The sequence below is a fragment of the Desmodus rotundus genome, chromosome 3, assembly GCF_022682495.2.
Source record: "Desmodus rotundus isolate HL8 chromosome 3, HLdesRot8A.1, whole genome shotgun sequence".
In the NCBI taxonomy this organism is placed as follows: domain Eukaryota; kingdom Metazoa; phylum Chordata; class Mammalia; order Chiroptera; family Phyllostomidae; genus Desmodus; species Desmodus rotundus.
In genome coordinates, this window is record NC_071389.1 from 197,085,384 (window position 1) to 197,101,742 (window position 16,359).

The following is a 16,359-nucleotide window of genomic DNA, read 5'->3' on the forward strand; positions in this document are numbered from 1 at the left end:
TAATTGGGAGAAGGTGCATGGAGGGGAATTCTGGGGTGACTGGCAAGATTTAACGTGGGTGGTGGTTGTAAGGGTGTTCACCTTATAATTCATCAGGTTATAGTTTTGCTTAATGGGCTTTTCTCTATTTTATTAAAAATAATAAACATAAATATGAACGCAAGGGCAGAGATTTTCTTCCATTTTTTTCCCATGTAGGAGAATATACATATTCAGGAAGAGATAGTTTGATATTTTTGGTTGATGCTTCTAAAGCCATGTTTATTAAATCAGAGGATGAAGATGAATCGACTCCTTTTGACATAAGCATCCAGGTAAGATTACCTTTTTATTTAACACAAGCAAACAAAAACCCCGACGTATTAATGCCACTTTAAAAAGTATGGACTCTGAAAATTTTGTTTGTGAGTGATAAATGGTGGTTAGCCTCCTGGGATGGCTGTCTTAACTTACAGCTGAAGAAGAGTAGCAGTGGTGGAGAGCAGGCCCATTTTATTCTGAGTTTGAACTCTGGACCCTAGGAATATATTGCTCCCACCCTCAGCATTTGCCTTGGTAGTGGAAGTGGGCTGCTCCTGCTATAGACATGGGAGTGCAGAGGAAGAAAGGAAGTTCCAGCAATTATTGTTTGGAAATGAATTCTCTTGTAAGTAATAGTTGGAAGTTGGGTGTTATCTGTGATTGAAAAAGGTTATTACAACCGAATGAAAAAAAAAAAAAAACAATTTAAAAATGGGCACAGGGTTTGAATATACATGTCTTTAAAGATATACAAATTGGCCAACGAGCACAGGATATTCTCAACATCTTTAGTCATCAGAGAAAAGCAAATCAAACCACAATGAGGTATCATACCCGCTAGGATGGCTATAATTTTTTTAAAAAAGGACAATAAGAAGGATGTAGAACAATTGGAAACCTCATACATTGCTGGTGGGAATGTGAAATGGATCAGCTGCTACAGAAAAAGAGTTTGGCAGTTCCTCAGAGTTCAACATAGAATTACCATCTGCATTACTCCTCCCGGGTATACACCCAGCAGAATAAAAATCAGCTACTCATAACCTGATTCTGCCACTTATAAACTGTCTGATGTTATGTCCTGGCTGGCATGGCTTAGTGGATTGAGCGCTGGACTGCGAAGCAAAGGGTCACCGGTTCGATTCCCAGTCACGGGCACATGCCTGGGTTGCAGGCCAGGTCCCCAGTAGGGGGCACATGAGAGGCAACCACACATTGAAGTTTCCCTCCCTCTCTTTCTCCCTTCCTTCCCATCTCTCTAAAAATAAATAAAATCTTAAGGAAAAAAAAACCTGTCTGATGTTAGAAGGGTAGTTCAACCTCTTGTTTTCTTACTTGTAAAATGGAGAGAAGAATTTGCCCATCAGGTTACTCTGAGGATTAAATAGTTTAGTTTTTTAAATTGAGGTGTAATTCACATAGCAAAATTAACCATTTTAAAGTGTACAGTTCAGAGGTATTTAGTCATTCACAGTGTTGTGTAAATACCACCTCTTGTCTCATTACAAAACATTTTGAATGAATAAACAATGTTTATACCTACAGTTGGAATATTACTCAGACATAAAAAGAAATGAAGTACTGATACATGCCACACAGTGAATGAACCTTGAAAGCAATATATTGAGTGAAAGAAGCCAGACAAGTGGTCACATGTGATTACATTTATATGAAATATAGAATTGATAATGCATAGAGAATGCAGGTTGGTGGTTCCTAGGGGCAAGGGAGAGAGAGGTATGGGGAGCTATTGCTTAATGGGTATGGGGTTTGCTTTTAGGATGGGGAAAATATTTTGGAACTAGATAAAAGTGGTTGTTAAATAACATTGTGTATTTATCAAATACCACTGAATTGTCTTTTTTTAAGTACATTTTATTGATTATGCTATTACAGTTGTCCCATTTTTTTTCTTGCCTTTATCCCCCTCTGCCCTGCATTCTCCTCCCTCCAACATTCCGCCTCCCTCTCATCCCTTAGTTCATGTCTGTGGGTTGTACATGTAAGTTCTTTGGCTTCTTCATTTCTTATACTATTCTTAACCTCACCCTCTCTATTTTGTACCTACCATTTATGCTTCTTATTCCCTGTACCTTTTCCTCCATTCTTCCCTCTCCCCGCTGATAACCCTCCATGGGATCTCCATTTCTGTTATTCTGTTCCCCTTCTAATTGTTTGCTTAGGTTTTTTTTGTTGTTGTTGTTTTAGGTTCAGTTGTTGATTGTTGTGAGTTTGTTGTCATTTTACTGTCCATATTTTGATTATCTTCTTTTTCTTAGATAAGTCCCTTTAACATTTCATAATAATAAGGGCTTGGTGATGATGAACTCCTTTAACTTGACCTGATCTGGGAAACACTTTATCGGCCCTTCCATTCTAAATGATAGCTTTGCTGGACAGTCATCTTGAATGTAGGTCCTTGCCTTTCATGACTTGGAATACTTCTTTCCAGCCCTTTCTTGCCTGTAAGGCTTCTTTTGAGAAATCATCTGATAGTCTAGTGGTAACTCCTTTGTAGGTAACTCTCTCCTTTTCTCTTGTTGCTTTTAAGATTCTATCCTTATCTTTAATCTTGGGTAATGTAATTATGATGTGCCTTGGTGTGTTCCTCCTTGGGTCCAGCTTCTTTGAGACTCTCTGAATTTCCTGAACTTGGAAGTCTATTTCCTTTGCCAGATTGGGGAAGTTCTCCTTCATTATTTGTTCAAATAAGTTTTCAATTTCTTACTCTTCCTCTTTTCCTTCTGGCACCCCTATGACTTGGATATTGGAACGTTTAAAGTTGTCCCAGAGGTTCCTAAGCTTCTCCTCATTTTTTTGAATCTTGTTTCTTCATTTTGTTCCGGTTGAATGTTTAGTTCTTCCTTCTGCTCCAGTTTGTTGATTTGAGTCCCATTTCCTTCCCTTCACTGTTGGTTCCCTGTATATTTTTCTTTATTTCACTTTGTATAACCTTCACTTTTTCCTTTAGTTTGTGATCATATTCAACCATTTCTGAGCATCTTGATTACCAGTGTTTTGAACTCTGCATGTGATAGGTTGGCTATCTCTTTATCACTTAGTTCTATTTTTGGAGTTTTGATCTGTCCTTTCTTGTGGGCCATATTTCTTTGTGTTGGTGCACTTGTTTCATTGTAAGAGGCGGAGCCTTAGGTATTCACCATTGCGGGGCAACCCTCTACACTGTGGCACTGTATGTGGGGGAGGGGTCTGAGAGGGAACAGTGCTGATTGCTTGGCTCTCTCCCCGATTTCAGTTACTTCCCTTGCTTCCCACAAGTGCATTGTGCCCTTTCAGGTGCTGATTCCTTGGTGGGTGGGCTTTTGTGTCATCTAGGACCCTGTGGGCCCTTCCAACGGACTCTCCTGTGAGACTGGGAGTTTATCCCACGACCGCAACCCCCATAGATTTTTATAGCCAGAGGTTTTAAGGGTTTAGTTTCCCACGCTGGAACCCTGGGTTATACTGTCTATCTCACTCCCCAGTTGTTCCTGCCAGCTTATCCTCATGTGAATGGGAATCCCGGTCCACCAGCTGCCACCTCACCTGCCCATTCCACCAGCCGCCACCTTCTTGCATGTCCTCCTGCCCTGGCTTCCCATGTCTGCCCCTCCTACTAGTCTGGATGAATGTTTTTTTCACTCCTTGGTTGTTGGACTTTCATACAGTTCAATTTTCTGGCAGTTCTGGTTGTTATGTATTTTTAAATTTGTTGTTATCCTTCTTTTGGTTGTGCGAGGAAGCAAAACATATCTACCTACACCTCCATCTTGGCTGGAACCTGAATTGTGTATTTATTTATTTTTATTATTGATTTTAGAGAGAGAGGAAGTGGGGAGAGAGAAAGTCATCGACTTTTTCTTCCACTTATTTATGCATTCAGTGGTTAACTCTTTTATGCGCTCTGACCAGGGATTAAACCCACAACCTTGGTGTATCAGGACGATGCTCTAACCAACTGAGCTAACTGGGCCAAGGCTGAATTGTTTACTTTGAAATGATTAATTTTGTGTTGTGAATTTCACCTCAATTAAGAGGATCACTATTTCTTTATACAGAAGAATTTCTAAAGATTTATTGTGTATGTCAGGTATCCTATTTTTATTATTTTAAAGATTTTATTTATTTTTAGAGAGATGGGAAGGGAGGGAGAAGGAGAGGGAGGAAGACAGGGAGAGAAACATCGATGTGTGAGAATCGTTGACCAGTTGTCTCTCCCACATCCCCAACTGGGGACCTGGCCCGCAACCCAGGTGTGTTCCCTGACTGGGAATTGACCTGGGAATTGACCCTTTGGTTCACAGGCCAGCCCTCAATCCACTGAGCCACACCAGCCAGGGCAGGTCTCTTATTTTTAGAGGTTGGAACCAAACAAGTGTCTCATGCTTTAATTTGTATATAGACAGTTCTTGTAGTTGGCAAATGAGAATATCTTGCCTCTAAAAACTGAATTAATAAGAACAGTCCTTTACCTTAAAACAGTGGTTTTCCAACTTTAACGTATAAGAGTCACCAGCAGAGACTTGGTAATACAGACTGCAGAGCTTTTCCCCAGATTCTGCAGGTCTAGAGCTGGGACCAAGAATTTGCATTTCCAGAACTTCCAGCCAACATGGAGGCATAGGTAGACACACTGTGCCTTCTCGCACAACCAAAAGGACAACAACAATTTAAAAACAAAAATAACCAGAATTGACAGAAAATGTAACTGTATGGAAGTCTGACAACCAAGGAGATAAAGAAGACACATTCATCCAGACCGGTAGGAGAGGCAGAGATGGGCAGCTGGGCAGAGAGGACTCATGGCAAGGTGGTGGCTAGAGGACTGGGGTGGGCAATACGGCAGTAGGCGGACCCAGCAAGGTGGTGGATTGTGGAGCAGGGTGGGCAAGGCAGCAGCTGGCGTACCAGCAGCCGACCCTGCAATGCAGTCTCAGGGCGGGGAAAGAAAGCCTCAAACCACTAACTGAAAACACCTGTGAGGGATGAGGCAGCAGCAGCAGAAACTCCCAGCCTCACAGGAGAGTTCACTGGAGAGACCCACAGGGTCCTAGAATGTACACAAGCCCACCCACCCGGGAATCAGCACCAGAATTTGACTGTGGACCCAATTTGATTGTGGGTAGCGGGGGGAATGACTGAAGACCGGCAGAGAGCAGAGCAAGTGCCATTGTTCCCTCTTGGATCCCTCCCCCACATACAGCATCACAGAGCAGAGTCGTGGGTTGCCCCGCCCTGGGGAATACCTAAGGCTCCGCCCCTTTATGTAACAGGCATGTGGAGACCAAAAAATGGCCCAAATGAAAACACAGATCAAAGTTCCAGAAAAAATACAACTAAGCAATAAAGAGATAGCCAGCCTATCAGATGCACAGTTCAAAACACTGGTAATCAAGATGCTCACAAAATTGGTTGGATTTGGTTGCAAATTAGATGAAAAAAGAAGGCTACGTTAAGTGAAACAAAGGAAAATCTACAGGAAACCAATAGTGATGGGAAGGAAACTGGAACTCAGATCAAAGGTGTGGACCAAAAGGAAGAAAGAAATACCCCACCAGAAAAGAATGAAGAAACAAGAATTCGAAAAAATGAGGAGAAGCTTAGGAACCTCCAGGACATCTTTAAATGTTCCAACATCTGAATTATAGGAGTACCAGACGGATAAGAGGAAGAGCAACAAATTGAAAACTTACTTGAACAAGCAATGAAGGAGAACTTCCCCAATCTGCCAAAGGAAATAGACTTCCAGGAAGTCCAGGAAGCTCAGAGAGTCCCAAGGAAGCTGGACCCAAGGAGGAACACACCAAGGCACATCATAATTACATTACCCAAGATTAAAGATAAGGAGAGAATCTTAAAAGCAGGAAGAGAAAAGGACACAGTTACCTACAAAGGGGTTCCCATAAGACTGTCAGCTGATTTCTCAAAAGAAACCTTACAGGCAAGAAGGGGCTGGAAAGAAATATTCCAAGTCATGAAAGGCAAGGACCTACATTCAAGATGACTGTCCAGCAAAGCTATCATTTAGAATGGAAGGGCCGATAAAGTGTTTCCCAGATCAGGTCAAGTTAAAGGAGTTCATCATCACCAAGCCCTTATTATTATGAAATGCTAAAGGGATTTATCTAAGAAAAAGAAGATAAAAAATATGAACAGAAAAATGACATCAACCCCGCAGTTATTAACAACCACACCTAAAACAAAACAAAAGCAAAGTAAGCAAACAGCTAGAACAGGAACAGAACCACAGAAATGGAGATCCCATGGAGGGTTATCAACAGGGGAGTGGGAGGGGAGGAGGGGGGGAAGGTACAGAGAATAAGTAGCATAGATGATAGGTAGAAAATAGACAGGGAGAGGGTAAGAATAATGTAGGAAACATAGAAGCCAAAGAACTTATATGTATGACCCATGGACATGAACTATAGGGGAGAATGTGGGTGGGAGGGGGTGTGCAGGGCGGAGGGGAGTGAAGGGGGGAAATGGGACAACTCTAATAGCATGATCAATAAAATATATTTAAAAAAAAAAGAATTTGCATTTCCTGCAAGTTCCCCAGTGATTTTGATGTTGCTGGTTTGAGATCACTCTGGAAGGAGCACTGCTTTAACCTTTTTAGGATTGTGGACCTCTCTTTACAATGTGTTGAAAGCTATCTACCCTCTCCCCAAAACAGTTGTACTTGTAGTTTCAAAGTATTCCTGGAACCCTTGATGTCTAAAGTACCCACAAGAAAATGTAGTATTATGTAGTAAATAAGTGAAACATTCACAGATGAGATAATGTATTTATTGAGAAGCCATGAAAAAGAATTTGTTTAAATTATGTTTTAGTTTTCCTTTGTGTGTGTTTTTATTCTTGGAATCTAGAAGAAGGCTTCACCAATTTCTTGTAAATATTTATAGATTGATCCAAAACCAGATTGAAAAAACATAGAATACTTGCCATGCAGATTATTGTCAATGAGTAAAATACTGTAAATTCTGCATTTAATGAGAGAATTGCTACGGGGAAAGGCTGGTTAGAGGCTCAGGCAGGACATGGAGGGGTCACCACGGTTGGTTTATTCCTCAGCTTTGCAGATTCAGAAACTGAGTTTGTCAGTGTCTCCAGTTTTGAATAGGCTGCCAAGACTGACCAACTCTTAAATGAGACATTAATTTACTGGATGCTGACATTAATTTAAATACATAGCTAACCTTTCCTGGAATACTGATGTCTTTAATTGTGTAATTAGATAAGTTTTATTTCAAAAGATGTTGTCATAGACTTATTTTCAGGTCACATATACTTATTGTTAGCTTAACCCTTTTTTAAAAATCCTCATCTGAGGATATATTTATTGACTTTAGAGAGAGAGGAAAAGAGAGAGGTTGAGAGAGAGAGAGAAACATCAATCAGTTGTCTCCCGTTGCATCCCGACCAGGGATCAAACTGCAGCCAGAACCCACAGCCTTTTGGTGTACAGATGACGCTCCAACCAACTGAGCCGCCTAGCCAGGCCGGTTTAAACCTTTTATACGCGTAATTATTTCATAGATGTAAATTCTGTTTCTTAGTATCAAGCTGCGTGAGGAAAGATCAAATGGCCTGTCCAAACCTAGCCAACTAAGTGACATCAGTGAGACTCATATTCAGGTTTTCTGATTCCATTACTGGGCTTTTCCCGTGGAGTAGAGTTTCCTCCCAGAGTACATGCATGTTTTTAATTTTCTGACTTCATAGTAAGGACTACTTATACTTCTATTATGTACTTACCACACTCTGCTTTTTGTTACAGTATAGTATATATGCCCATCACTCTCACTGATTTATGAATTTCCTGAAGGTAGAAGTCATACCTTATTCTAATGCCATGTACACATTCAACAAGTATATATCAAGCACCTATTATGTGCCAGGCACTTGGAGAGTTTAAGTTCAGTGGTAAGTAGTTAAACATTAATTGAATTCTTGTTCTTATTTTTCCAGTGTATCCAGAGTGTGTACACCAGTAAAATCATAAGCAGTGATCGAGATCTCTTGGCAGTGGTGTTCTATGGCACTGAGAAGGACAAAAACTCAGTGAATTTCAAAAATATTTATGTCTTACAAGAGTTGGATAATCCAGGTCAGTAGCATTCTAAGATTAACGTTTTTGGGGTTTTTTGAAGATCTTATTTATTTAGTTTTAGAGAGAGGGGTAGGGAGAGAGAAAGTGAGAGAGGGGTAGGGAGAGAGAAAGTGAGGGAGGGAGACATCAATGTGTAGAGAAACATTGATCAGTTGCCTCTCACACACCCCAAACTGGGGGACCTGGCCTACAACCCAGGCATGTGCCCTGACCGGGAATCGAACTGGCAACCTTTCACTTTGTAGGTCGATGCTAAAGCAACTGAGCCATGCTGGTCAGGGCTAAGATTATCTTTTCCCTTAAATGAGAATGTTATGGCTCTGAACAGAGATGAGACGGGAGCAGATGACACCTTGACTAAGAGTATGCTTCCTGCACTAGGGGGTTCTTACCAGGATGTGGACTTTGGCTGTAGGGGTTGAACAGCCCTGGGGTGAGGACAGGACCTTAGGCTCTTCTGTTGCCCTTGTAAAGGCGTCCACTGCCACTGCTCTGACTTTTCTGCCCATTTGACTCCCTGTCTCTGATCAGGTGCTAAACGAGTGTTAGAGCTTGCGCAGTTTAAGGGACGGCAGGGGCAGGAACATTTCCAAGACCGAATTGGCTGTGGATGTGACTACTCACTAAGTGAAGTACTGTGGGTCTGCGCCAACCTCTTTAGCGATGTCCAGGTCAAGATGAGCCACAAGAGGATCATGCTATTCACCAATGAAGATGACCCCCATGGCAATGACAATGCCAAAGCCAGTCGGGCCCGGACCAAAGCTGGGGATCTCCGTGACACAGGTTGGCATTTTCTCTCTTATTTTAAATTGGTACTTAATGTTATTGCTTCTTTATAGTTGATGTCAAACATTTGCTTTTCAGTATTCAGAGCAAAATGAAAGAATAAAGTGAAGCCAGAGGAGACACCTGTGTAACATTCCCAGTGAAAATGGCCAGGCCGTTAGTAGTCTGAAGGGCTGTCCTAGAGCGAGATTTTCTTGGTTTTAATGCTACTGTGAATGGTGGTTATTTGAATATGTTATCTGAAGTCATTATAGTAGCTGATTCCCCTAGCCATTTTCTCTAATTCCTGAAATGTTTCTTTTTTAATTTTGTTATTCAATTACAGTTGTATGCCTTTTCTCCCCATCCCTCCACCCCACCCCATAATTCCTGAAATGTTAATAATCAGTGTAGTTCTTCGGAAGTTTAAAGAAGCATGTTTGAGCTTAACTGAAAAAAAAATTATTGCTGAAAATTGTTTCCCCTCACTTTTATCTGTCTTCGTCCCAGGTATCTTTCTTGACTTGATGCACCTGAAGAAACTTGGGGGCTTTGACACATCCTTGTTCTACAGAGATATCATCAGCGTAGCAGAGGGTGAGGACCTACAGGTCCACTTTCAGGAATCGAGCAAGCTAGAAGACCTGCTGAGGAGGGTCCGTGCCAAGGAGACCAAGAAGCGTGCGCTTATCAGGTGGGCACCGAGCCTGGGCCAACTGCCCACAAGTCTCCTAACTGATCGGAAACAGTGTATGGCCCTGGCCAGGTAGCTGGTTGGAGCGTCGTACTGATAGGCCAGGCTTGCAGGTTCAATCCCTAGTCAGGACACATACAAGAATCAACCAATTGATGCATAAATGTATGGAGCAACACATTGATGTTTCTCTCTCTAAAACGAATACATTGGGGGGAAAAAAAAAACCCCACAACAACAACAAAAAGGAAATACAGGAAAAACCCCCACCAGTGCACGACTCTGACCGGCCTGGCTACCTGACTCTGGGCTGTGCCTCTACTTCACTGTGCTCGTCTAAAAGACTTGCTGGATTTCAGAATAGCACCAGTTATGTGCTTCTCTTCCCTGGAAAGAGCTGGTATATTTCTTCAGAATAACACAGCCCCCCACTTTCTGGGGGCAAACAGTTGTGGTCTAACAGTATCCTCAGTTGCACTCACTAGTTTATTGTCTGATTGCTTCTCTATAAATTGGGGATAACAGTAGTACCTGGTATAGAGCAAAAACTCCATGAGTGTTAGTTATTATCATTGTTGCCAAAATCGTATTATTCTGATTGCTTATAAGCCCGAGTGCGATAGGAACCAGATCGTTAGATTTATCTTCTTTAGGAGAGCTTTGGCATTGGGGTCCTAAGGGTCCTCAATGTTCCTTCCTAAAGAGCGTCAGGTTTGCATTTTAGACTATTTCCTCAGCACAGGGGGGTGTGACATCTGGTGGGTTTTGAGCAGTTTTCAAGAGACGCCTGGTACTCTGCTAGAAGACCCGTGACACTATTATTGTAAGGAAACCACGGCCCAGCTCACTGCCACGGTTGTCGTGTTGTCATTGCCTGCCTTTTCCCTTTGGAACTGTTACTCTTTCCTCAGACAGGCACCCTGTTACCTCTTCTCCCTTCCTGAAATGGTGACATGCTGTTCCTGTGACAATGTGGAAATCTACACATTTTGGTGTGGGTGGCAGGGAGCCTAAAATTGAGGCAGATTGCTTGGATTCTAGTTATGGCCTCTCTGCTGTGTGGCCTGAGGTAAGGCATGTAACTTCTCTGAGCCTCAGTAAAATGGGAGCAAAACTGATAGCTCCTTACAGGACTGCTGTGATGCTTAAATGGGATAAAGTCAGCACAGTGTTGGCACATAGTAGTTATTTATAAATGTTAGCTATTCTTACTATTCTGTGGAAGAGTCATTATAGGCTACTTGATATGAGTAATAATACAATGTACTGTTTGAGAACTAATAATGCCTTAGGCCGAAGACCTAGAAAATTATTGTAGTTATTCTTGCTATAATCAAATAATAAATTTACTTTATTGCATGGTTATTGTGTGCCAGGCACTGCCCTAAATTCTTTGTGAACATATTAACTTATTTAATCTGTAATGACAACCCTTTCAAGTAGGTTGAAACCTACCCATTAATAACATTAAAGACATTTCAAATGAAGTTAAACACATCAAGCAACTTGTTTTGCACTGTGGGCTTCTGCATCTTCCCTGGCAGGTTGCGACATACACCATGATGTTATAAACTGTGATGCTATACTGTAACTTTAGGTTGATTTAGACTTATGACATTTTTAAGGTCAAAAGTTACCTTAGTTTATAAATCTGAACATTTAAGACTGGGTAGAAGGAGTATTGGATTTGCTGTTTTGGGTTAGAAATAGAACCAAGGTCACTTGAAGCCTGAGGTCAAAGTGGACTACATTGGCCAGTGCTTTTCTCCAGGATACAGCAATTTTTTTGAATTACTTTCGAAGACTGTGCAGTTTTTAATTGGTTACATTTATTCTCAGCTCTCCTTCAGCAGCCTTTAGACAACTGAGTTTAACTGAGTCAGCCAGAACAATTTAAAATGGGAAGCCACCAGATGGTTGGTGGTGTTAGTAATGCCATCTGTTACTAGTACTCACCTGGGGACCACATCCTGCAATATCCGATTGATCTGGAGACATACTAGGTGCTTGTTCCAGGAGCCAATAGTTCTAGGTAGTGCTCTGTCTTCAAGCAGTGTTCTTTCCACTCTGTGAACCAATATACCTTTGAACAGGGTAGATAGTCTAGGAACCAGAGTGGCCCCAAGAATCTAGGTAGTAAGAACTAATGACAGTGTCTTCAGGATGCCACTGTCAGAAAGCATCCCTTTGACCATGCCCTTCCTTGGTCACTGCTTAGGACCCAGACTCCAAAGAGAATAGGTCTGATGGCTTGAGCCTGGATCAGATATGCCCACCTCTTGGCCAGGGAAGAGCATAGCACCTTCATCAGTACTCCCCAGACTGCAGCGGTAGAAGGGTGATTCCCACAAAAAAATTGGGGTTTTTGTTGTGAAAGGAAGGGGGAAGGGATACTAGGCAGGCAGAAACAACAGGTAATCAGTACAGCACTTACATGGGTATTATGATGATTAAGTGAGTGAATAGCTGTAAAAGGATTGGAATAGTGTTGGGCTCAATTTAAAAAATCATTATTTTTATTACAGTATTTTCCTTGTTATAATTTTACATAGTATATTCTGGAGCTAATTTTTGTGGTGTAGACCCTGACATACTATTACAGCAAACTCCATTATATTATTAAAATGAATTAAATGGATACTCTAAAAGCTCATTTAGGGTTGTAAGAGAGAATGAAACAAATTAAGGCTTGGGTGCCATTAAGGAATTTTAGATAGGGAAGTATAACCATTCAGGCTATGCTTTTTTATTTTTCTCTCCTCCAGGTTGAAATTTAAGCTCAGCAAAGATATAGCACTCTCTGTCAGCATTTATAATACAATCCAGAAGGCTGTCAAATCTCCTCCAATCAGGCTTTATCGGGAAACAAATGAACCAGTGAAAACCAAGACGCGGACATTTAATGTAAATACAGGAAGTTTGCTTCTGCCCAGCGACACCAAGAGGTCTCGGGTAAGCCTGCCTACTTATTGAATTTCGTCCCATTGAAGGGTTAACAGGGAGGGGAGACTTTTATCAGCCTAACCAGGTAACTTTCATATGCGCATCTTTCTAGCCAAGCTGTTCAAACTTTGGAACTATGGCATCTAGACCAGTGGCACCCTGAGAGCTGAAAAAGTAGATAGAGCCAGTGTTTCAAAGAGATGTCAGTGAAACTTCAGCCCCTGATCACTCAGCACAGGCTGCTCTGTGTCTTACAGTCTCATTGCTTGCTCAGGTACAACAGCAGAAAGTGCTTAGAGTTAACCAGACGAGGAGCTAGGGAAAGTGTGTTAGGTGTCAAGTGCAATTTTTCTTTTTAGGGAGGAAATGTTTTTGTTTGGTCAAACTAACTAGATTTTTCTTGTGATTTAAAATAATACACATATGCCTTTCTTAATCTGAAGGACCAACTTTGAATGTAGAACATTATCTTTCCCCATCCTCTCACCTTTATTCAGTCTGAGGAATGGTTTGATATCTGAAATTAAAATCAAATGAATCATTCTTCCTTTTTGTTTATGCAAAGTATGGGAGAAGATCGAAGTGTGTGAGGTGTTTTTTGGAGCACAAATTTCAAGCCACAGTGTTCTGCCCTGCTTTCTGAAAGAGAGGAGAACAGAAGTTTCCTTTTTCATTTTGGAAGTAATTAGTTTTCCATGTTGGTTTAAAATAGGAAGCTTTTCTAGTCCCTGAGTTTCTTTCTCTTTTCTTTTTTCTTTCTCTTTTTTAAAAGATTTTATTCATTTACTTTTAGAGAAAGGGGAAGGGAGGGAGAAAGAGAGGGAGAGAAACATCAATGTGTATATTGATCGGTTGCTCCCTGCACACCCCCAACTAGAGACCTGGCCCACAACCCAGGCATGTGCCCTGACTAGTCATTAAACCGGCGACCTTTCGGTTAGCAGGCTGGTGCTCAATCCACTGAGCCACATCAGCCAGGGCACTGAGTTTGTTTCTGATTCAATGTCCCTAAAGAAATCGAGGGTTCTGTTTGTCATAAAACCCCAGTTTCACTAATCGCATATCTAGGATCGCAAGGCAAACATTGAAGTTTGAACATAGTACTTCCGGTGTATGTGCATCTGCCTCCCACACTAACCTAGACCCAGCACACTCCCTGACACAGGTCCTCTCAATAAATAGGTGTGGGCTTTTCTTTCTTTTTTTCCTTCTTTTAAAAATAGATGTGGTTTGAGCATTCTTCGTGTGTCAGGGATGAGCGCTCCATACATGTAAGTGAGGGAAGGCACAAATGCTTGAAGAGCATGGTCTTTGGTACCAGACAGATCTGGGTTTACAGCCCAAATCAGTTGTATAACCTGGAACAAGTTACCAACCATTGAGCCTCAGTTCACTTATCTTAAAACAGTTTTTAACATCTACCACCAACTACTGTTACAGAAGGTACATTGGATGACAGGTGTGAAGGGCCTGCTGGGCACTCAGTAAATGTTAATTTCTGGTGGTAGGGGGACGATGGCCCTAGTGAGCCATACTCCTGCTCCTCAGAAGAAAGCAGGTTATGACTCGCTATTGTCACATGGCAGCCATTTTGCATCTCTGGCAGCCTGTCTGTGTGGCCCCTCCTTGTTCCCTGCCTTTAGATCTATGGGGGGAGTCACATCGTACTAGAGAAAGAGGAGACGGAACAGCTGAAACGGTTTGATGAGCCAGGTTTGGTTCTCATCGGTTTCAAGCCCCTGATAATGCTGAAGAAGCACCATTATGTGAGGCCTGGCCTGTTCGTGTACCCCGAGGAGTCCCTGGTGAATGGTGAGTGGCACAGACCGAGGAAAATGAATGAGCAGCACAGAAGGCAACTTGCTGAGCAGCATTTCCTGAATAGGTGCTGCTTGGAAACTATATTGGGTGTGTTACTGGGGTATATTGAGAGTGTTTCATGCTCGAATAAAGTTTAAAAAGGTGGGGCTGAACCTAGTGAAAGAGATTTCTTTAGAACCTTATAATACACTGGTATGCATTATGAATGTCCAGGAGGGGATATGGAAATTAGTATTTTAAAAACTTACTTCTATGGAATTCTTTATTTGAGGCATCAGATGGTTTGAAAACAAAACAAAACAAAAATCTTCTTCCCTAGTTGGTGATTAAAGATGATATGAGCTCAGCCATTGAGTGTTTTTGCTGTTCAGACCTACATTGTGCTAATGAACCTCCCTGATCTGACCTGATTGGTTTTCACTACAATCGAGGCTTGTGTGATTAGCCTAAAGATGGTAAAAGTGAGCTGCCATTAATAATTCACGCTCCTAAATTGAGTATTTGAGACATCCAGTCACTTACTCCTTTCCACACTTCTGTTGCCCCCACTTTCCCCTCAGCTCTGGGTCATCACCCCATTCTACTGAAGTATCGTAAGCCCTTTTAAAGAATGGAAGAAAAACTGTAGGCTTATAACGTGGGCTAAGAGGGAAGAAAGGAGAAGACACTGTAGGATGTAGTCCCCTCGGATGTTTGTTTTCCAGGGAGCTCCACCCTGTTCACTGCTCTCCTCACCAAGTGTCTGGAGAAGGAGGTCATGGCGGTGTGCAGATACACCTCCCGCCAGAACATTCCCCCTTATTTTGTGGCCTTGATGCCACAGGAAGAGGAGCTGGATGACCAGAGAATTCAGGTGACTCCCCCAGGTATGTGAAAGATATTTTCAGTGTTCCTGAACTTTGCTTAGGCTTTGGAATCACTCATGGGATTCCAACTCAGACCTGCGGTACCAGAGTCTCCAGGAATGGGGCCTGGGAAGTGTGTTGTGACGTTTCGCAGGCGAGTGTGATGCACAGTGTGCGGCCGCAGGGGAGAGAGCTGCACGAGGCGTGCGTGTTTGAGGGTTGACTGCTCAATGGACTGTTTGCAGGTTACTGATGCAAGTTCATGGGGTCTCACTGCTGATGCCTGTCTTTACTAAAAGCCATTGCTTGGCACCCTTGTCATGCTTAGTGTTCCGTTTATCTCCTGTATGCACCAGGGCACTGAGCTATAGTGGAAAGACATGGATTTTGAAGTTAGACTTTACCTTATGCTATGTATCTGGACGCTTACTTCCTTTTGTTTTAGGGCCACCTCTGCCACTCATTAGCTGGCCATTTTGGGCAAATAATTTAACCTTTTTATTTATACTCCTTATCTGCAAAGATGAGAATTCTGGAACACCTTTGTCTCAAGGTTGTTTCACATTTGAAATACACTAATAAACATACAAGTGCCTAGCACAGAGTAGCCTATGGATGATGGTCTTCCTTTTTCTCTAACCATGCTAATAAATATTAACTTTATAAGGTAACTCTTTGAACATATTTTATTTCTAAGCCTGGTCATCCCAATGCTCAGGAATAGCTTTGTATATCAGTTTTAAGCTATTACCACTCAACTCCAAATTCACCCTTCAGTGCCCTGAGGCTGAGACTCCCCAGACCCAGTTTCTCGAAGAGCAGGTGCTGGGGGAGACTGCAGGGCAGAGGAGAGCGAGGGGCCTTGCTCCTCCCTCTTGCTCTGTGCTGTCAGTATTGCCTGCAAGGGCCCTTCAAGGGCAGCAGCAGCAGCTGGTTCCAGTCTCCAGATTTTTCAGTCTTTAGAATGAGCCCACGACTGCAACAAGTTCAACTTGAGTGCTCTCACGCCTTTCAGTGTGTGGTGGAGGGTGGGAAACAAAGGGGGGCTCAGAGGAGGGCCTGATGGAGCTGGGACTTGGTCTTCCTGGGAGTAGGTGCTGTCCCGCTGGCCCTGGTGTATCAAAAAAGCTTGAGGTGGAACCAGCAGCTGCTAC

At 42.3% G+C, this 16,359-nt stretch overlaps 1 protein-coding gene across 10 annotated transcripts in view; it reads left to right on the forward strand.

The window, feature by feature from the left end:
- The window catches only part of XRCC6 (X-ray repair cross complementing 6), a 61,423-nt gene that overhangs the window by 27,914 nt on the left and 17,150 nt on the right, over positions 1–16,359 (forward strand). For all 10 annotated transcript variants that reach the window (XM_053919626.1, XM_045186795.2, XM_045186798.3 and 7 more), the window contains 7 exons: positions 199–314; positions 7,993–8,131; positions 8,666–8,920; positions 9,413–9,596; positions 12,362–12,548; positions 14,183–14,351; positions 15,065–15,226. In XM_053919626.1, the coding sequence (XP_053775601.1) occupies positions 199–314; positions 7,993–8,131; positions 8,666–8,920; positions 9,413–9,596; positions 12,362–12,548; positions 14,183–14,351; positions 15,065–15,226 (1,212 nt within the window). The remainder of the gene's footprint in view (positions 1–198; positions 315–7,992; positions 8,132–8,665; positions 8,921–9,412; positions 9,597–12,361; positions 12,549–14,182; positions 14,352–15,064; positions 15,227–16,359) is intronic.